Here is a 22014-nt window from a genome sequence, read left to right on the forward strand (position 1 = left end):
GACTCCCCCACTCTAAAAAAGACAGCATTTATTGAAAGCAGTGTGTTGAGCTTCTCCAGCTTAAAGCAGTTATTTGGCAGAGAAATAAACTAACAGACCTATACATAGTTTTCAGTGCTAGAAGTTGGATTTTCCTTTCCGACAAGGAGTAGTTGTAGTTTTCTTTTATTCAACTACAGGGGGGGTGATTGGGAGGGGGACTGGCTTGATTTCCTGAGAACCATTGCTGGTTATTTAGCAGACAAAGAGGAATAGTTCAAATAACCAACACCATGGCCAAAAAACACTGATCCGAATTCCCAGAGTTACAAAGCATCATCTTCATCCTTGATAAGTTTGATATTTTTTTTCAGTTTTTCAATAGATTTTATATTTTTTTTCTTGTCTTTATGCATTTTTTTTTTTTTTTTTTAATTTTCAGTTTTGTCATCTCTTTAAAATGAAGCATGAACACACATTTCGCCTCCGAAGTCTTGTAAACAAGAGGTTGCAGTGTGGCACCTCCAAAACATTGAAAGCCTATTCTGAAAGTGCTGTTCCCTCCTTCGCCCGCTAGGGGGAGTAAAGGAGGGCTTGCTAGAAAGGCCCCGCACCCTACAATAGGGAAGGCGGGGCTCGCTAGTCCCAGCTGCGGCTACAGTCCTTTGCACTGCAGAGCTCAACGTTCTTTAGTTTAAAAACAAAAATTGGTGCAATACTTTTTAAAATGTCACTTTTACTACCACTAGATATTCTCTCCTCACAATGTCAGCGTCTATTTTCACTATCTGTTGATCTTGAACTCCACGACAACGCAGTAAGGTAGGCGTGCCAAGGCAGAGAGGAGCACACGCAGCTCACATACACACACACACACACACACACACACGCGCTCGCTCGCACACACACACACACACACGGTAAGGACCTCAATGAGTAAACAGCTACACTGGAAAAACTGGCTGCTCCCTCTATATTGCAGATTATATATATATATACTGAGAAAAAAACACATTCAGTGCAAAGTTAAAAAAGCTCATACTCCAACATTGTCAGCAAACAAACAAAAAAAGAAAAAAAAATAGAATCGGAATTCAAATAAACATGAAGAATGAAACAAAATATATAATATTAATAATAATAATAATAATGAGCTCGATTGAAGTTTTTTTTTCGGTCTGAAAGAGCACTACCTGGAAGCAAATATCCATCCGTTCACATTATAGAATTGGCCTGCATGATTCAAGTATTTCGACTGATATGTTTTTGGGCTAAAACAAAGTGGACACATGTGCAGAGAGAGAAACGTAACTTGTTTTCCACAGGGGTGACCCCGGTTTTGTTGAATAACTTGTAAGTGAGAAAGAGTCCAACTAGTGCCATTTTTTTTCCTTCTGCTGATTATTGATAATTCTCTACTGACCCTTTCCACCAGCGTGGCCCACCAGCTCACATGGAGTCTCCAGCACCAGTCAGGTGATCCACCGGGAGGAAGGAGCTGATTGGAGAAGGGCTGCTGAGCCTCCCTGCCTCGGTGCCACTGGAGCTCCCCCAGAGGCTACTGGAATAGTTGCCTCCCCCCCACAGGGAGGAGCTATGCAGGTCTCTGCTGTTCCACTGGTTTGGTTCAGGAGCACGACTAGGAAAGGGCTGCGACTGATCCATCCTGCTTTGAGAGGAGCCAACGGCCTGCCAGCCAGAGGAGGGCGTGGCCAGAGACCACCCTTGTGCAAAGAAACGGTTGATTTCCTCCTCGCTGGCAAACTCGGCCAGAATAGTAGTGTTCCCCAAAACACACCTGGGAAGAGATTTGATTTAATGTTGCATCTGACAAACTCAGTCGATGTGTGACTGCATGTGATGCAGCCATTAGTTGAATGTACATTTTGGTCACTTTAAATAATGCACTTCTATAGAACACTATAGTGTCAAAACACAGTTGAGTAAAAACAATATTATAATATCTTTCAGCCAACTAACTAATCCTAAATATTACTACAGTGCCAACTAGAAAGGTTCTCCATGATGCCACTGCTGCATTTAGTGACTGCAGAATGGTCGCTACAACACTGCATTTAAATTCTACGCCTGATGCTGTGATTGGTTGGTTGGGTGACAAAGCCTATTCAGGTCACTTTTACCAAGGGGGTTGTAGAGAGAGCGAGAGATGGCACCTCATATGCAATGTTGAGTTTGCAAGTTTTGATTTATGTTAGACAAGTTTTGTTCAAATTAAACATGCAAAATATATAATGTTTACTACTTTGCTGATATTGTTTTATGTCAGAAGGTGTTGGAGAACTTACATGTGCAGGCTCTTCTGGGCTTTAACAGCCTCATCCTTGGAGTTGTAGCAAACCGCGGCATTGCCATGTGGCAGGTTAAGGTGGAATGTGATCAGAGGGCCGTGCTGCATGCACAGCGTCCTCAAGGTGGAGCCGTCAATCTGAGAGCAGAGAAGGGCTTTTAAGTACTGAATGACTTCAAACAACGGGCAACCTTTGGCACATTGTTACCTGAGGGGTAAGATTCTTTAGAACAAGCCATTGGGTTCTCCCTGAGCAGCTGCTGCTGTTGTCACTCCAACTGGAACCTAAAAAAACAGACATTATTATCTCCTCTTAGAAAAAACCAAAAGGACAGGAAAGGGTTTTGCATACCAGGTGTGTATCTGGACTCGGTGGGGCCCCACCCTCCCAGTCTAAGAGCAGAACCATCCCACCCTGAGGAGGCGGAGCTCGTTTTCTGGCTGGTTAGGCCAGGTGGTGGTCTAGCAGGGGCTGACTTGGGAGGCAGGGGGACCTTCCACAGCTCATGGGCAAGGGAAGAGTTAGACACAGAAGTGCCACCGGGAGACCACTTGGACTCACTGGGTCTGGCTGCAAAGACAGAAGACACTATAATACGTTAGTAGAAGAATTGAAGAGGGTTGCCGGAGAAATCCCACCTGAAGTGCTTTGTGCTGTACTGGTGAGGGAACCGCTGTGGCTGGAGGCACGAATGGATGACCAGGCACTGTTAGAAGGCATCGTGGTGTTCAGTGATGAGGATGGCCCTGAGAGCAGAGAAGCAAGGTGATGGTGTGAATGGGTCATTTGTTTTTTAAGTTCATTTTGGACCACTGATGTCCTACCGTTGTTTCTGTCCCTGAGGTGGTCTGTGTCACGGACGGTGTTGATGGAGAGGTTATTGATGACACTACCGGGGGTCACGTACGGGTCAGTCTCAGGGTCAATGTTGGGGTAACCTTTCCAAGGTTCCCCTGGTCGGAACTCTGAAGCAAGACACAGAGTTTGAGCCTGACAAAGATCACACAGTTTGAAGCTAAAGCGGACGTACCGAGGGGCCAAGTGACAGTGTTTCCATGAGGTGGGGGAGAGTTGGCACGGGGTGGCCAGCCATCACCCACCGAGCCCAATGATTGGCCAGGAGGACTCATGGGAGATGGGCCAGGAGACAGGAATTCGTAGAAGGGAGAGTCCTCCATACGCAGCCCAGACGACATAGCACCTGTGAGATACAACGGTGTTACCAGCCAGACTTTGATAGGCAGCAGCAGTTAAAACTTCTCCAGAGAATCATGCATTCAATTTCAACTCTTCTTTCAAAATATAATGGTGGCAGAAAAGCCAGTTTGTACTGGTGAAGACAACCATCCCTCACCAGGTTTGCTGTTCTGCTCGATGGGCTCAGTAGCCCAAAGTTTCTTCATTCTGGACTGGGAAGGTTCTTTGTAGCCCACAGCTCCACCACCAGAGCCACCACAAACGCCCATGTCCAAGGATACATTCAGGTTCGAGTTCAAGCCTGGACAGAGGAGAGCATAAGAACGCTTGGCATTGACACTCGCAGCTCATGGACGTGCCACTTACTTAAAGGGAAATTGCTGAAGGATCCCAGATTTGCCACATCTTTCTGCACGTCTTGTGTGTTTTGGGATAAGAAGTTATCCAGGTACGGCTTGATTGGTGGAGCCTGTTTCAGCAGGGAAGGATCCAGGTGACGTGGTGGCGGCATCATTGAAGGAGAAGAGCCAATGGGTCGAGTCTGGAAATCAGGAATCAAAGTCAACTTGGTGCCTTTTAGGAATATTAGGATCGAGATGATATTGGCCATGTAACCACCTACCTGTTCGGACTGTCGCCCAATCGGCATGGCTCTCTGGCTTTGTGCCTTCTGCTGCTGCTGCTGTTGCTGCTGCTGCTGGATAAGCAAACGCTGCAAGGTAGATCAAAAATGAATTCAGAGCTGTGAAAATTCCAGTGCGTGCACTTTTAGCATGTCAATGTTCCCAAACCTGTAGCTGGTTGAACTGGTTGAGCTGTGACAGTTGAGAGAGTTGGTTGAGCACGGCCACTTGCTGGGGTCCAAACAAGGGATTCAGGCCTCCGTTACCTCCAACATACTTCAGCAGGGAGGGAGGGACCTGAAACAACAACATTGGTAGGTTTTTAGATGCACAGACTTTGAACCAGAGCGAGCACACAGAAGTAGTTTTTAGAACAGTTTAACAGTGAAAATATGAAAACTAAACCACAGTGGATAAGACTTTTGGTTCTGTTTTATAATCATTTCAAATGTAGAAAATAATGACAAGGTTCACTCATGCATAGACTATGACATTCGATAGAGATGGTCCTCAAACCTGAGAGGGCAGGATGGGTGGAGGCACTTGGTTGCGAAAGTTGGGTTGAGAGGGGACCTGCGATTGTGGGCCTCTGCCCTGTGCTACGCTGCTGCCACCCAACATTGGGTTTACATTCTGAATAGAAAAGATAAAAACAAATGTTTCATTAACATTTCTACTACATTCTACTGATTTGACCATATAAAGAAATATTAACCAAGCCAGCTAATGGTGTGTATCTCTTTTTAAAAGTTCAGCTCCTCCTAGACTCACCTGGCGAGCAGCCCCGGGACTAGCGTGGGCCAGAGATGGCCCGGAATCAAGACAAATGCTAGGCTGAGTGGAATTGGAAGGGGAAAAGCTCATGCTTTGATTGGATGAGAGCTCATCAGAAGCTGGATTATCAAAAGAGGGAGAGACAGACAGCTGGAGAAGCAAGGCCGGGCGCACAGCAGATGGACAGCAAACACAGGAGGAAGCACAGCAGCAGCCAGACAAGGACAGACAGGCGAGGAGAAAAGGAAGAAAACTGTTAATCTTTGCAGAGTAAGCAAGACACACAGAGAAAAGAGGATAAAACAAAACACTGAAAGTAACAGCCGCAAGAGAAGCAGCAAAACCAAATAAGCAGCAGCTTTATAATGGCAGAAGGCTAATAGCACCACTTATTGCTTTTTACTCATATTGTGTCTGTTCGATGGCATTAGTGCAATTAAGAAAAAATATAAAGCAAGACTCTGCAGACTGTGCACCACAGGACTCTGACTGGATGATCCTGGCATCTTTTTCTAGGATTTCTCATTTAATAGTCAGATATTTCGAAAGAAAAGTTTATGGGTTAGCACACGCTTTATATTTTTAAGGTTGAAAAGAACGTCTTTGTATATTGCAGTTGTATGACACAGCCACAGAGGGGCGATAGAGGGCTGAGCAAATAAATGTTTTATGAACACGCACTTGTTCCAAAGAAAATGTATAAACGTTTGTGTTTAACATTTGAGTAGTTAGGAGTTTCTCCAGAAGCGACATATTATTTACAAAAACATCAAATAACAAACGTACCTTGTCGTAGTAAGAGCTGCGATCCATGACAGGCTCTTTGGGGAGCTGGTGTCGAGACACAGGGTTCTTCCCCATCATTCCGTTATAGTCTCCAAAACTGCCAACATCCATTCTCTTGTCTTGCATCATCCCTGGTCCTGACTTTATGTGGTCATCAGGGGAGTCACGCTGTTGGATAAACAAAATAAACTCGTATGGAAATTAAACATTTACAAAGCTAAAAGTCTTAGAGCAAAACTCACAGAGAAGTTCATGTTGTTGAATTGGTTAACGAAGGGTTTCATCCAGTGCTCGTCCTGTTTGTTAACAGGTTTGTTCATCTAAATGAAAAATGAAATCGTGTCACAGACTGACAGTTTTTAAACGCTACTTTAAGAATAAGTGGCTTTCAAACCTTGTTGGAAGCTCTGTTTTTGTAATTCCATGTGTTTTGGTCATGGGACCTGCTTTCCTGTTGGTTGTTACTCCACATGCCAATTTCAATCTCCTCCTCCTGGTTCCAGTTATTACTCATGGAACCATCCTCGTTTCCCCACGTCTCCATGGGTTTACTGACACCTGGAGTCATTGACATGAAAGAAAAAATTAATGTAAATATATAAAAATAGAATAGTATTTTAGGCATTTATTATTATTTTCTTACCCGACTTGTGCTGGCTATTCCATCCTGAGCCAGAGCCATTTCGGTTTTCCCTACTGGGCTCGTTCCAGCCAGTGTTGCTTTCTACAGGCTTTCCCCAAGAAGATGTCCCATTGTCCACAGAGACGGCTGGAGCAGTGTTGGTCGGCTCGCCCCATGTAGAAGACTCCTTCTTTGGAGGGTAAGGGTCACACCAGCCTGGAGAACAACATAAGCCGATTTCACTTTACTGCTAGACTTGGACCTGTTGAAGCCAATACGAAGCAGCGACTCAATTTGAGTGTGTTCACTCTGGACAAGGGAGCCTCTGTTTTCAAACCTAGATTAAACAAGAAATGGCTGGTGCCCACACTGAATCCTTCTCCGATCTCTGCCGTTTATAAATGTGAAGACATTCTAGTTCAACGGTCATTTCAATGGATTTACAATACGTGTATTAAGTCTCCTATTGGAAAATAAATCCAGTAGCTCAAATGAAATGAGCTACTGGATTTTGACTGCAAATCTATTTTGGTACTGAAAGTACATAGATGTAACATGAGCTTGTCTTAGCAAGTTTAGGAAGTAGACTCTACTTCTTCCACCTTGGGAGAAACCGGCATAAACAAGCTTATGCAATTTATGTTGTGTACTTTCGGAAGGTTGCTACACTTGAAGATGTGAGATCAAACTGTAGTCATTGGAGTGTTTATCAGAGAGTACACAGCTTATATTACAGCTGGCCACCCAGACCTGCTCCCCCTCTGCATCCACAGGAGGAGGTGGGGAGATGCCAGAGATACCTCTTAGTAAAAATAGAATAGATCACAGGGTGGCCTCCAGCTCCAGTGTCACACATTTGAAAGTATAAATGCATACAAACACAAAGACTCTTGCAAAAGCAGCATAACGAACCAAGTCAGACACATAATCAGTTTCTCAGCAGGATAGATTTTTGCTTTTAAAAGGGATACAGTTTTTCTTTGGACAATCTGATAAAGCTGGTGTGATGTTAGTTTAAAAGTCTAAAGCAGTATTCATCTTATTTTTTCCGCACTGACCCATTCCAGTTTGACATTCGTCAACCACTTAGCTGCCCCAGTAAACTCATTAGACAGAAACCCTGAATAACCCCAGATTCCCCCCAATCCCCCTCCCCGCCCCCCATCAGCAGAGCCGCTTGATTCAATTCAGTTTGTCTTTCTCTAGATTTCAAATCTTCGCTATAATCCTGTCACCAGATGAACTCGCATACAGTTACTCAAATACAGACCCTCCTGGCAGTTCCGAATTCCTCAGTAAGAGGAGTTTGTCGGCGAGTGGAAAAAAAAGAGCCGAATGAGAGACGGAAAAAGGAGGCTGCTAGCATTCTGAAAGGATGACTCAACCAGCTTTTAAAAAGCCTTGAACACTGACGACATCACAGGGAAGTGGCCGCGGCTGGTCTTATTTGATGGCTTGATTCAAGAGTTTTTTTTCCAGTTATTATTTCAGACAAAAAACAAAAAAAAGGGTTTATCACAGTCTACTTTTTTTGTCGTTATACATTTGTACAGTAATCAGTACAAATAAATATTTTTTATGCAAGGTGATCATTCACATTCAATATTTTATTGATACGTTTTCAAAAGTGGCCCATATTACCATTACATGCATTTCCTTCCTAGTACTTTTAAGACTACCGTTTGTCCTCTTAATGTACAGCTAGGAAGATGTGTAGTTCTATGATTGAAGGACATTATCATCCCCCACATAATCTCCCCACAATTTCTCAGCCTACCTGAACTATTGCCTTTTTCGTGGTGAGATGGCTGCATCTGCTGGGGCGGTGGCATTGAACCATGTGCTGGATGAGAGTGCTGAGGAGGTGGGCCCATGGCTTCCTGGTCGGCGGGGCCAGACTTGTTCCACATGTTGACTGAATTCACGCCAGTTTTACCTGAAGAAACATTTCAAAGTCATGAATATGCACTGAATCTCAGCAGTAGATTCACTGGACTCACCAGGCTCTCCCCAAGCTGCAGTTCCATCATCAATTTCCATTCTTCTACGGATGGACTCAGGAGAAGGTTCCTCCCAGCCGGTTGACATTTCCTCCTTCTGACCAACGGTTGGAATTGGCCCACCTAGCCACCCTGCAGCAGAAGATTTAAAGTTTTGAATAAAACAAATTTAAAGTGGCGACATCTAAGGTTAAGCAAGACCTACCAGTGGGCTTGTTGTTTGCTTGGTTGTTTCTAGACATGCTAGTGTCAGGTCCTTTGCCCCACTCCGCATTGGTACGGGGCTTAGAATTGGGCTCTCCCCAGTTTTGCATGCCATTGCTGTTATTGATCTGCTCCCCCCAGCCTTGACCCTTGTTTTGCGGGTTCGGTTTTGGCATCGAGTCATTCCAGTTGGGACCTGGATTGGGAGTGCTCTGGTCTGAAGTATTTGATCCTCCGCTCCCTGCCCAGGTGTTGCCAGTGGTGGCGTTTGTTCGACCAGGTTCGCTCCAACATCCAGAGCCAGATCTGTCACTGTCGCTGTCCCATCCAGCTGAGCCTGCACCTTTCTGGGGCTCACTCCAGTGGTTGTTTGGGCCAGCTCTGGTATTGTCAGGGCCCCAGCTTTCAGTTCCACTAGCCGAACTCCAACCATGCTGTGGTTTCGGTGCATTAGTCCAAGTGTTGGATGATCTAAAAGTGAAAAGTTTATGAATTAATAATATGAATATTTTTTGGTGTTGGCAAATAGACAAAGGCAAGTCTTTTGACCACCAGGGTCATCTAAAAATTAAAACAAAATACAAGTACTAAAGCATAATAATTACCCATCATCTTTATTGGGATTGCTCCATGTGTTACTGTTGTTTCCCTTTTGGCTGGGTCCATCATCCCAGTTTCTGCCTCCACTTGGGCCTTTGTTATCCCATCCAGAAGAGGACCTCTGATCTCCCCAGCCTTGACCTCCAGCATCTGCGCTAGAGTTACTAGGACCTCCACCCCAACCTGAAACCAGTGTAGAGGTTATAAACACTGCCCAAATGGTCTCATTTCTTCAAAATCTAACATAAGACTGAAAGTAAACAACATGCATGTACCTCCAGAGGCCTGGGAGGCAGCAGCTGGTGTTGCCGAGCTCCAGTTGGAGCCTCCACTGCTGGGCTTTCTTTCTTCTCCTCTGGGAGGGAACTGGCGGTTGTTTACAGAAGGGTTGACATCCCAGGTGGTGTTTTGTCGTACAGGTGTCTGTCCCCAGCCAGTGTTGCACAGAACCCTGGGGTCTACATCAGCCCGACTCAAAGCTGCAACTACAGTTGTAGTGTTGCTGGGTTTTCTGCGGTTTCCCCCTTTTGTCTGACTGCCATCCCTTTCAGAGCTGGATCGGCCCCCAGAGCTCTCACCGCTTCCCTCACTCCCTCCAGAGCAGCCCCAGCCACTAGACACACCAATACCATGGCTTCCATTTCCAACAGAATTAGCTCCCATACCCATAGCATCATCCTCCAGACTTTTCCAGCCATTGCTGGCAGGGCCTCCTTTAAGACTTCCAGCCTCTGGAGGGTTGTTAGCATGAGAGGTTGAACCCCATTCTCCATTTGACATCTTGTTTGACGTGGAGGAGGATGATGAGGAAGTAGATGATGCGCTGCTACCCCACGGGCGAGGTATTCCAATTGGAGTTTGGTTTGCGGACGTTTGTCCGGCAGGGCCTGGTATTTGATTTGAAGAGACACCCCAGGTCATGTTGCTCTGGGGTGAGCTTGCTGGACCCTGGTCCCAGCGCAGAGGCCCAGTGTTATTGTGGTTATTATTACTCTTAAAAGCAGCAGTGGCGGCAGAGACTTGGGAATTCCCAGTCCTCATTAAGGTAGGGTTTTGGGATTTCACAGTGTCTGCATTTGGGGGGCCACCACCCCATGGTGTACCAAAGACCCCAGGGGCGGCTGGCTCTCCTTGGGAGTGCTGTAGGGCTGATGACATGAGTCCATCGGGCATTACACCGCTATTTCCGCCTCCAATGGAGCCCCAAGGACAGTTCTCACCTAGTTGGGGTGAGGCGGTAGAGTTTGTTGGAGTAGAGGTTATTGTGGCGTTAGTAGTAGTAGTATTCATCAACATAGTGTTATTTGGTCCATTGATTTCAGTGTTAAGCTTTGCAGGCTGTAGGCCACTGTTTCCATTGTTGTTGCTTCCTAACACTTTGCATGGTGTACCATTATTCATTTCAGTGTCCTCCATCTCTGGACCTGCCATGTCACTCCAACCCAGCATGGGACTTTGTGAATGTGCAACAGCCATTTTCGAACTCATCCCCGGAGCCTGTGAAGGCCGTTGGCCCTGGGGCACAGAGTTTGAGGTTGAATTCTGCGGCCAGGCACCATGGTTGGTATTTGGATTTAAAGTGTTTGGGTTTAACCCTCCATTGATGCATGGGTTGCTTCCATTCGCTGTGACCATATTGCCACCTGACTGGTTGCCCCATACACCACTGTTATTAACAAGCTTGTTGTTGTGGTTAGCCAGGTTATTGCTGCCAATACAGCTGGACCCAGTCATGGAGAATGATGAGGGTCCAGTGATGTTTCCATTATTTCCGATTCCTCCGCCACCGACTTGGTGACCGTTTCCATTTCCCTCTCCGTTCACTGTGACGCCAACCATCATAGCGGGTGTCATTAAAGAGGAGGATGGAGAGGATGTCACAGAAGACACAGAGGGAGAAGCATTCGCTGACATTATCATAACTGTTGTTGCAGAAAGGTTTTTCTCTGAGCCAACGGAGGAGCTAGAGTCTGCATCCATGCATTCTGATGCCAACTCTGGGTCTGATCCTGACCCACAACCCGAGGAGGAAGAGGAGGATGAGCAGGAGAATGAAGATGAAGAAGGTGGCCAGGCAGAGGAATTATTTGGAGAGTTGTTAGGTTTGTCTGGGTTTCCATCAACTAAAACCTTTCCCCAGCTGCTGGTGCCATCATTGCTGCAGGGTGAACCAGAGGACCAAGGAGACGGATCATACTGGGAGTCCAAGACAGGGTGCTCCAGACCTTGAAGGAGCATAGAAAACAAAAATAAAAATCAACTTTTTAAACATTCTTAATTATATTCTTGTGGCTTAGCCAGAGATTTCAAACATCTAAAATTAGTTGTCATTCAGAGATGAAGATAAGGTAGAATCTAAACGTAAACCTGATGCTGAAGATGTTGTGTTGACCAAGTTGAAAATTTAGATGGTTAAAATATTTAGGATTTAAGTCTAGCATTACGCTTAGTTAAGGAAGGCATGTCAATCTGCTTCCTTAGCAACACAAAGGCATGGTATTGCTCAAGGAAAAATAATGATTCACATTTAAAATATTTACCATTTAATAAAACTACTACATTTCAAGAACACTCAGGGTACTATCGGTCAATACTGCCAAGAGCAAACGCATGAGAGGGAAGAAGGAAATGCAGAGAAATGTGAAAATGAAGCAGCAGTGTGTAGTCACCTGTTTGATTAGGGGAGTGGCTGACGGAATCCCGAATGGGAGCCATGCCTGGAAATACAGATAGGAAAGGTTGTCAAACAAAGTCAAAGAAGAGAAATAGATGTGGAGCAGTAGCAAAAAAGAGGTTCAGTCAGGTGTGAGTCAAGAAAAAAAAAAGTATGTAAAAAATGATAAGGCGGAGGAGAATCTTGCAAGTTAGAGGAGATCACTTTCTTCATGCTCATGGACACACTGATACTTTGTTTTTTATGGACAAAATTATTAAAAAAAAACAAGTATTTTGTACTATAAACTCTCTCTAAAATTATACAAAGAACTTCAAGGCAAATATTTGGAAATGAAGCCCAAGATAGGACTTGCCTGAGCCAAAACACAGACACAGGTGTGACTTTTTCAGTCCACAGGAAAATTAAGAATGTAAAAGAACATTGATAGATTAAGATCTAACTTCATAGACTTAGCTCGGTTAACCTGAATTGTTTAAGAAGTGTTGGAAAAACAAGTGTAAAGAAAAGGAAGGAATCATTACCTCGATGTACTCGCAGCACACAGCTGCAGACCTTAGCTCGGCAAGGTAGCCTCCTTGGTTTGAGTGGAGAACAAGTGACCAGGGATGGAAAGTTTGGAGGGCACTGCCTCAGGGGATTGGGGTATAGCGGCCGGGTTTTTCAGTGCAAGCAGGCTGATCGGGTCCCCTTTGCATTGCTGAGCACTTGTAGAACACTGAATTACTCTGTATGTGCAAGTGGTGTAAAATACCGCCTCAGTCGGGACCTTTTTTGCTTTGGGAACACAGAAGAAAAAAAAGTCAACACAACAAAATGTATGAATCATTAAAAAATATTTTATTTTATGATTTTTTGGATTCATCAATGATACTGTTTATATCTGACCAAATAAGAGTAAAACATATACATGTATTTTGTAATACATGTGAAATGTATTTGAAATGGTCCAAGTTTAATGAGTTAGCTACACTCTAGGTTAGGGGGCTTGAACGAACAACACCGATAAACAACACTTTAAGGACATAGTAGTGAAACCTTAATCTGGTCACCTTTGTTCACTTGTATCACCTCACTCTCGTATGGACCTCCTACGAATGTGTTTAAAAGGAGGTGACAGAAGAGGGATCAATAAGCTGAATGTCAAAAACTCTTCAGTAAAAGTGGACTGGTGCTTTTGACAGCAAGAGCGCATGTGTGTGTCCTGACCTTTTGATTGTACAGGTTACCGACTCTGTTAACGCTCTGCCTGCTGCTGCAGTACACAGGTCTATTTATAAGACTCCAGTTCAAATAGCAACCACTTTGTTCACCAGCAAACACGATAAGATATACAAACTTGTGTATAGGTAATATGCGCTTACCAAAAGCATATATTCAATGCGTGTTTACAGCCAGTTAAGAATTTCGAAAAGCATTTTGCTATACATTTCTACCATAGTAGATCACATTTAAGTGATCAAAAATGTTTAAAGGGCAATAATAAAAAAAAATAAGCCTACATTTGAAACACTTCTAGGGGACTGGTACCAGGTTAATTTACTCCAATTGTCCACAGCTATACGTTTTAACTCACTGCATCAGTTCTGTTTAGAATCAACTATTGGGCATTAGAAAATTAAGACACTTTATTTACTGCTGCTTCTACTACTTCTACAAAAGAATGCTGCCTGTGGACACAGGTTCCGAGGTCAAACTCCACCTTTGGTAACACTCCCCTCGCTGGCTCCACCCGGGCATACTGCCAAAGTCTAAACATAAAACCTGTCTGAAGCTGCTTAGATGCCCACAGGGACCAATCAAAAGAGACGACATCAGGAAATGTCTAACAAATTAACATTGGGAAAAAGCGATATTTGCTTGTGGACATACAATCACATCTTCCAATTCATCTTGTGAGCAATAACAACATTCTGTCAACACTGAAGGAGCAACAGGGAAAAAAACAAAAACGGACAGATATTCAGTTGCATGATGGTATATGCAGTTAGTGAACAGAGGACAGTCTGTTCACTTCTGCTTCAATCTAAGAATTGCTTTCATAAAGGCCCCTGGAGTTGGCTGCCTCTCGACATCTGATATCGTCTTACATGAAGAGACCGACAGTCGAGGAGAGGGGGGTTGGTGACAACATTCACACCATCTAAAGAGAGCTTGTCGGGATGAAAACGTGAACTACCACTGAGGCAATATTAAAAGACGCGATGCATGAGGCAGGGGAACAAGACAAAGAGTTTAAAGCTGGGAAAAAAGGAAAAGGGAGTTAAACCTGTCACAGAGGTTGATGCAAGAGGAATGTGGCTGCAACTTCCAACATGTATCCAGTGCAATGCTCGACTTCCAAATGGCTGCATCAATCTTAAAGTGAATTTCTAAATGATTATTACAAGTACAGTGGTAAATAAAGTATAACAGGATTCACCTATAGCGGCCTCACCGTTTTCGTAGTTTTTTTTTTGTGTAATTTTGCTTGCTTTTTTTTTTTTTTACTGTGTACCCGCGTTGTGTTCAGCGTCCTGATTGGCTAACGGAGAAACATATTTGACGTCGTAACAGGCGTCTCGCTTTCTGGATTTTCTTCATTTTAACTAGGATGATCATCTGTCTAGGATTTGGCATGTAGAATAATTGTAAAAAATAAAAGATGATTATTTCGCAGAATTTTGGGACCACTGAATTGTACAAACGAGCAATAAAAAATATGGAATATACTAGGGAAATCACTGTGGTATAAGAAAATATTGATATAACGATATACAGTATATTTAACCTCAGATTTAAAAGCTGACGTTTCGACTCATTTTGGCTTTATAACAAAGTTGAAAGTAAAAAAAATGTAACACTGACAGATACTGGATATTGCTCCAGCTTGTTTGAGAAAAAGTGTATGATATATCGTTGGTCCTACAGAATCGCAATATATATATCGTATATACATGTATCGTCAGATTCTTACCAATACACAACCCTGGTTGTCACAAGAACAGATACTTCGGTACCAATTCGATACCAGCACACAAAAAATACAATGATACCAGCTTTTTTAGTACCGCAAGTAGCGAATGAACATGCTTCTGGCGGGAATGATGGGGGCCGCGTGTGGGCACACTGTGCACACTACGAGCGCTCTGTTAGAAGAACTCCTGCAGTCTTAAAAACAATACAAAAACAACAAACCTCGTCTTTTGGATAAACCTCCTAGCCAACATCTCATTTGGAAATACTTATTAACTAGATTAATTCAAGTGAGTGTTTTAAAGGCTTGATTCTTATTAGACAAATGTGGATGGAATAGATGAGACAATTTGGGGTAATTGTCAACCACACATTTGCATTTTAGGTGGATCGATGATAGGCATCGAGTTTATCTAGTAATGTTAGTGAAAATAAATCATTAATCTTTGCAGCAAACAACTTAAATATTGATTTTCTGTCTAGACATCATGATCAAAATAGTTTTCAAATACCATTCCAATTGATGTTGCCATCAGGTGTGTGTATTTTGATTTTATAAAAATCTTGAATTCCAAGACCTTTTAGGTTTTTTCAAAAAAGAAAAAACAGGGGAAATGGACATTACAAGTTGAACCCAAGGAAGTACACATGAGGCTAATGTACGGTACCATGTAATTCCTAAACACCCAAACGAGTAATGTTATCGTGAAGATTGTTTTTCTGAGCAAAACTGATTTCTCACAGTTGCTTACCTCTTGTCCTGACTTTTATCTTCTTATCCTCCTTCCTTGTCACACAGTCTGTCTCTCCCTCTCTTCCATCCACTGCAAGTCCCTCTGTGGGTGAGTTCCCTGAGGACAACATTCAAATAAACGTTTGCGTCGATAATTAAAGACAAAAAAAGGTTCTACATTATTTATCATAACAACTGTAACATACATTTTCTTACGGTTAATATGACCTCTACCCTCGGACACAGGTGCAAGTAGTTTTCTTTTACACAATTATCAGGTGCTATAATATGTCAACAAATCATCCCCCTGTCTTCAGAGAGAACATTTCATGTACACAGGTTCATAGTCAGGTAGTCGTGTATATCCCTGTGGGCGAGCCCTTTAGCCTGCAGGAGAAAGCCCCAGGCTGCAGTCTAATCCGTTAATGGGATTACAGCATAGCATTTACCCGAGATATAAACAGACAGACTTATAGAAATGCTGAGAAAACTTGCTCTAGTACTGCACCATGAAATCCTTCTTTGAGAAACGCATAAAATATTAGAATTTTGCAATTTAGTATCTAAACCTATTATTTTAGTTGCATTAAAATACAATTAAAATGTTGCACCATGAAAATGGTTCCCGCATATATTCCCAAATATAAAAGCTTGTTATAAGATAATCGTAACACGTTACATAGCATTCATTTACATACAATTTGTCCAACAATAAGTGACTTCTTCCTTTCACCTAGAGTCACCGGCAGCCTTGCTTCTTGATCTATCCTATTGCCCTTAACATCAAGTACTTCAGCAGATGGTTCTGGATTCACACATCCACACAAATGCACCACAGACAGCATCTGTTAATGAATGGGCCGACTGCCCATCCCCCGACGTCTACAGCTGACGGTGAAAGCAGAGCAACCAAATAAAAGAAATCAGACCAAAAGACAGCAGGCAGACATAAAGTTGCATTTTCAAGCAACCTTCATACAAAAAAAAAAAAATCTAAATTTAATTTAAAGTCCTTTGCTCATATTTAGCCTGTGACTCCAACAGCTCATTATGCAGGATTCGTACAGTTGCAAGAACATAGATATTTTAAATGTAAGAAATGACTAGCAACTGATTTCCTCAACAAAATACAACAATGTACGTGTAATCATAAAAAAAGGCTTGCAACAGGTTTATTGCCACAGTTCCAAATAATCATGAATGAGATAATGTTTAAGCCTCAACGGGTGCGGATCCTGACTGCAGCAATAAAACTATTAATTTACTTCATGTATAAAATCAGGATAATATTACAATCCCCCCCCAAAAAAAAATGAAACAAAAAACAACTACCCATTTAAAAGGTCTTTATTCAATAGCTGCTAATCTTTTCTTAACCATGTGATATCTTTCCAATACATGATGAAAACACGATGCATTTGTTGACCAACTTATTTTTAAATTTAGAAACATTCCTATCCTGGTTATCTCAGCTATTGAGGTCGTTTCTAAACTTACACAAAAGTTCATCACCCAGAAATGTATACTGGTCTACCTGCTACCAGAGCAACAACATTTTCCAAATATCACTAATGTCCCCAAAACTATGCCAGAGGAAAAAAAAAAGTGTAGGCCAGAAGAAGAAACATCAATTAAAAATATAACCAGCTATAGCCTAATGTATCTTTGCTAATAAGTAATAACTACATATTGCAGCCATTTCCTTTTAACAGACTTGGGGGGGAAAAGAGTGACGATACCCACAAACAATCTATAGTTCTACATTCTTCCAAAATAAACTATATTTGTGTTTTTGGCACAGCAGACTAGAGACATGAGGGCTTCAATAGGCCCATCTCCGTCAGAATCCAGTAGGAGTATTCTTCAAGCCAAGAATTGTTTTTTTAAGAGCTCAGGCATTGCAAGTCTATTTGTAAAAATAAAACGACCTCAATATAGACATTTCTTGATAAAAAATATGTAGTTAAACATGAACAGAGAAACATCACTTGATTTGATATTAATTTGCGTTAGTTTGCGCTTACATGTGGATAAATGCCAGAAGCTCTTTGCCATGTGTAAAAATAAAAATGGCAAAAACAGGTGGATGTGAGCAAATGCTCACCTGATGAAACCGCGTTCATCACCATGAGATGTTACAGTTTGCTGTGATTTCACATTTAAAGAAAAACATTTTTAAACGATAATAAATCAGGCCCATAATTATGTCCACTTTTCCTTGCACTCTTTACAGTAGATCCTCAAGAATTCATGCTGCATTTTGATTGTCACAATGAGCTTGAGATACTTCTCTTATGTACAGCTGTTCGTTTTTAAAACCAGGACTTATTTTCTCAAAATCCACATCATGACGAGACGAAGACACAGCTTGTTTCCCACAGCTGTCAAACATGATGAACAGAGGTACTCTTACTTTCATCACCATCATCATCGCTTATGTTTGTCCCTTATGTCATTGTATCACCGTCTCTCAGGAACAAGCTTCACTTTTTGCCAGTGTGTGAAATGACAGCAAAAACTCTTGAATCAACAAAATATCACAGTAGTTCCTACGCAGAATGCTGCATGAATGTGTGCTGCTGTGAACTTCTGATGTTCACGTGTGAAGTTTAAATTTAGACAAACACTCTGTCTGGGTCGTTTCAGGTCCACATGGCGACGGCTCTATTGCTGTGGTGAAAAGCTCAAACCATGAACATGGTTTCCAAAAGCTGTTAAATTCGTCTTCATTATGCTGGCATTGTTGCAACCAATACAGAACAGCAGAAGATTCCAGGTGTTAACAGCTAAGAAAAAGTGGCAGCAGAAGCTTTGTGTAAAAGATTTAAAAGACTTGATATTTCCGGTCGCTGCTGTGAATCCATTTCTGAAATTGTGGAGGCAAAGTTTAATTTAGGTCACTGTAGCTAAAAGAAATGGAATAGGTTGTAATATGAGGTGCACAATATTTTTATCCGACGACATCTCAACTTCAACAACACTTCCAAACAATATTCAATGAAAATATAGTTATGTGGCGTTAACTTGCCTCCCAACATTTTTTTGACTTCACTGCATAACTTGAATTTTTGCTTAGTGTCGTTTCTTTCAAGTCTCAACTTGTGTAGGTCAATAACAAAAAAAAAAAAAAAAAAGGCTTTTTGTTTTTACATGAGCATGTTGTACACAGGGCTGTGAGATGGAAAATGAGGATCAGCTACCTCATATTCAAAGAATTAAATTCATCTTCACAAAAAGCGAAAGTGAAACTATGAAACATGAGTGACATAGAAAACAAATTTGTATATAAATCATAGTAGCTAGTTTTACATCTTATTTTAATTACATCAAACTGTCAGTTTACGACAATATAACCAAAAAGATCAAAACAAAATAATTCCAAAAGACTTAAAATAATAATAATAATCTCCATTTTATGAGCCTTTTTTCCATGTATTGATAAAGTATATGAACGTTGATAATGTTGTCCTAAAATGTGTTAAATGTTCAACTCATGCTCTTGTGGTGGAAGGGTTGACTTGTTGGGCTCCACGGCTCTCCATTGTGTGGCCGCATGTAGGCCAACTGTATAGATACAATGAACTACACAAACACCTCTTCGAACACAAAACATCAGGACTCAGGCTTCTCATTTAGCGATTTTAAAACGGCAAAGCTTACTCAGCACAATTTGGCCGAGACCAAACCAGGCCCTCAAATTCAATTGAAACGGAACTGCATGTGCTTGCATAAGCAGCAGCTGTCTGTCCTGCAACCCCCTGCTACACACACGAGCATTAGGTGCACCACGCCACACACACCAGGGAGGTACAGAGGGGGAGAAACGCATCATTACAAGATGGTAGCGAGAACACCGACCTGTTCAGATGCTTGTTTCTTTGGTGGCGACAGCTTCCAATTCCCAATCTTTAGAAGAAAACACAGAAACACAAATGTTTTTAATCCCAGTTATTGGAAATATGAAATCATCCGAGCCACAGATGGTATTTAATAACATGGCAAGACAACAGCTCCTGTATAACTCCTAATAATTTATGTACTCTAAATTCACTTCAAATGAGCCTGGTGAAAATCTTCTGTTTCTTTCCTGCGTCATAACAGTAGAATAAGGTTCAGTTGAAACAACATTAAAAAAAAAAAAAGTCTATAGCAAGACTACAGCAAATGGTTCTCTGACGTTTTGCAAAAAAAAGTATATTAACGTGTTCCGCTTGCCTTGAAATCGACCATTTTTGCATGAGAAAAACTATCAATAAAAGTTAGTTAATGAATAATTAATTAACCAGTTGGTTAAAAGAAAACAGTCCATTTGAAATGACACAATAATCATAATATTTTGTCAGTAAAATCTCTGTCACTAAGCAACAAAAGGTGAAATAAATGACAGCACTACATCACAATAAATCAGAATTTTGTTTTAAAAACAATGCACCGTTTAATATATGGGTGTAAATAGTCTACGGGAAAGGTAAACAAACTTGTCAGTGCTCAGCCCTAGAGGCACTTCAACTATGTGGAAAAGCAGGTTGCACTTTATTATAAAAAGGCATGTAATGGGCCTGCCGTGCTGGGGCCTACAAGGTGAATGTGTGTCTGGAAATGGCAGATAAAGACAGAGTGACAAGACTCGATGTCGTGTTTAGGTCAGAGTTACAGCTCGGGTCCTGATCGGCCATTATCTCAGCTGTTCTCTGGCTCGCAGCTTAACCAACATGGCTTCTCTTGAGCCCGAGGTTTTTTTTTTTTTTTTTTTCCTTCAGCGCCACTAGTACTAACAATGACCTTGTCGGGGCTTATTGTTCACGGCGATACAGTGCAAAAGCTCAGTCGTATCGCTGTTGGGAAGCTCGATATTGTGCTAGAAAGCAGGAATTATTGAAGAGAATCGTAAAGATCCGACGTTAAGCTAATGAGCAGCTCTACGTTTTAACCAACAGAGGGGGGTGAAAACGACATTAAAGCGCACATCTGCGGATTAGCACTTTTGGCTACAAATAGTACATCGATTCAAATGTGCAGCTGGAAAAAGCAAGCTAGCTTCGTCGTGCAACTATTAAAAATATCGAAAAATCGATTTTAACGGCCGCCGAATAATCTGCGACGTTAAATTAGCATACATGCTAACGCCAGCTAGCAGCTAATGCAGCTAGTTCAACCGATGAATCGTTACATTAAAAAACAACAACTATTAACACTATTGTAAGCGAAATAAATGCATTAGTAGGTACATATATAATTCTGGGGTTTTGTTTAAGCGAAAATAAAACGTATGCAAAGCTTCCGAGCTAAGGTTAACCAGCGACTAGTTAGCGATTAATGGCAATAAAACTGAAACATAATGCAAAAATGCTATTTCGCATCAAGACTAACCTACTGAAGTGGTTAGTTTTACTAAAGAATAAAATGAGCGGCTAAAAACATTGGTTTCTCTTCCTACGCGTTAGCTTAGTCGCAGGGAAACAACAGCGTCGCTGGAACTTCTCGACACCAGTCCCGTTTGGACCGGTGCTGCCCACACAAAACAAACACTCGAACATCCGCCTTACCTCATTGAAGTATAAAGTGCAACAGAGTGGAAAAGAAAGCCGACTGTAAGGCTAAAAGAAATTCAACGCGTTTTGCAGCATCTACGAGGGAAGGCATTCGTCCTGCATGATCGCCATTTTCTTCACTCGCTGTTGGCTGTAACCTTCCGCTGGAGCTCGCCTGTCCTCTTCTCTCTCTCTCTTTCCTCCCCCCCCCTCTCTCTCTCTCTCTCTCTCTAACACACACACACTCACTCTCTCCCCGTGTGTGTGTGTGTACTGCTACACAGAGCAGGAAACAAACACCACTTCCTCTGACTTATTGAAACCAAATAACCACAAGTAACTACACAATGAAAAGAAAAATAAAAGTGCAATCTTGTGAAGCTCATTTATGACCTTGCATTTAAAAAGTAGTAACAAAATATTTCAATAAATACACTGAACTAAGGTTTGTTTTGGTGAAAACATATCAGAGTTGTTTTATTCGGAAATCCTACTTATTAGAGTCAAATACAATGGCACCAAACAAAAACAATTAAATTGTTTATTCATATTGTAGCACAGATTTCATGGAACCTATCTCAGCTTCTTGGATATATATATATACGACACGTAAACATATTTGTATGCTTTTGTACCACTCAAACAGCACTATTGACTTTCAGCATCTTTTTTTTCCTAAAATAAATTACAATCTTGTGATCCACCATCATTTTGTCGTGTTACAGATTTATGAAAAAGTAACAGTTAATCTGAGCATGGTGTTTAGCTTTTTAAACTTTCCTATTTCACTTCATTTCCTGTGTGTCAATTCAGTTTACTTGCACTTTCTGTCAGGTGAAGCCTTTATTTGTGTTGTTACCAAACCTGCGGCAGCGCCCAGACAGTAGCATAAATAATCCATTCACTTTTAGCTAATTTATTATTAACCATGTGCACCCAATGATGTCCAGCGAGGAGGAAACATGTTGCATTTTCCAGAAAATATCCAAGTTAAATCCGGGTATGATATTTCGGCACTTGAACCAGT

At 41.9% G+C, this 22014-nt stretch overlaps 1 protein-coding gene and 1 long non-coding RNA gene across 3 annotated transcripts; both read right to left on the minus strand.

Moving 5' to 3' along the window:
- Nucleotides 1–421: 421 nt before the first annotated feature.
- On the minus strand, nt 422–12427 carry LOC148065413 (trinucleotide repeat-containing gene 6A protein-like). Of its 2 annotated transcripts, XM_087809108.1 has the most exons (24): nt 12293–12427; nt 11764–11811; nt 9370–11319; nt 9100–9277; nt 8496–8965; nt 8291–8422; nt 8068–8226; nt 6312–6506; nt 6063–6226; nt 5911–5988; nt 5669–5836; nt 4880–5032; nt 4625–4741; nt 4277–4405; nt 4108–4197; nt 3852–4026; nt 3643–3786; nt 3319–3489; nt 3113–3253; nt 2927–3034; nt 2640–2858; nt 2496–2572; nt 2286–2425; nt 422–1777 (listed from the first exon to the last, which is right to left on the minus strand). In XM_087809108.1, exons 2-24 carry the CDS (start codon nt 11807–11809, stop codon nt 1429–1431), a joined length of 5553 nt encoding a protein of 1850 aa, XP_087665234.1. In that variant the 5' UTR covers nt 11810–11811; nt 12293–12427; the 3' UTR covers nt 422–1428. The 2 variants fall into 2 exon arrangements, with proteins under 2 accessions (XP_087665234.1, XP_087665235.1); XM_087809109.1 differs by lacking the exon at nt 4880–5032.
- Nucleotides 12428–12506: 79 nt separating this feature from the next.
- Nucleotides 12507–21203, minus strand: LOC148065414 (uncharacterized). The gene is made up of 4 exons (XR_015713400.1): nt 21003–21203; nt 19315–19362; nt 15476–15574; nt 12507–12545 (listed from the first exon to the last, which is right to left on the minus strand). It is a non-coding gene; the product is annotated as an uncharacterized LOC148065414 (long non-coding RNA).
- Between the last annotated feature and the right edge of the window lie 811 nt (nt 21204–22014).

The sequence above is a fragment of the Callionymus lyra genome, chromosome 15 (assembly GCF_982586985.1).
Source record: "Callionymus lyra chromosome 15, fCalLyr1.hap1.1, whole genome shotgun sequence".
Taxonomy (NCBI): Eukaryota; Metazoa; Chordata; class Actinopteri; order Syngnathiformes; family Callionymidae; genus Callionymus; species Callionymus lyra.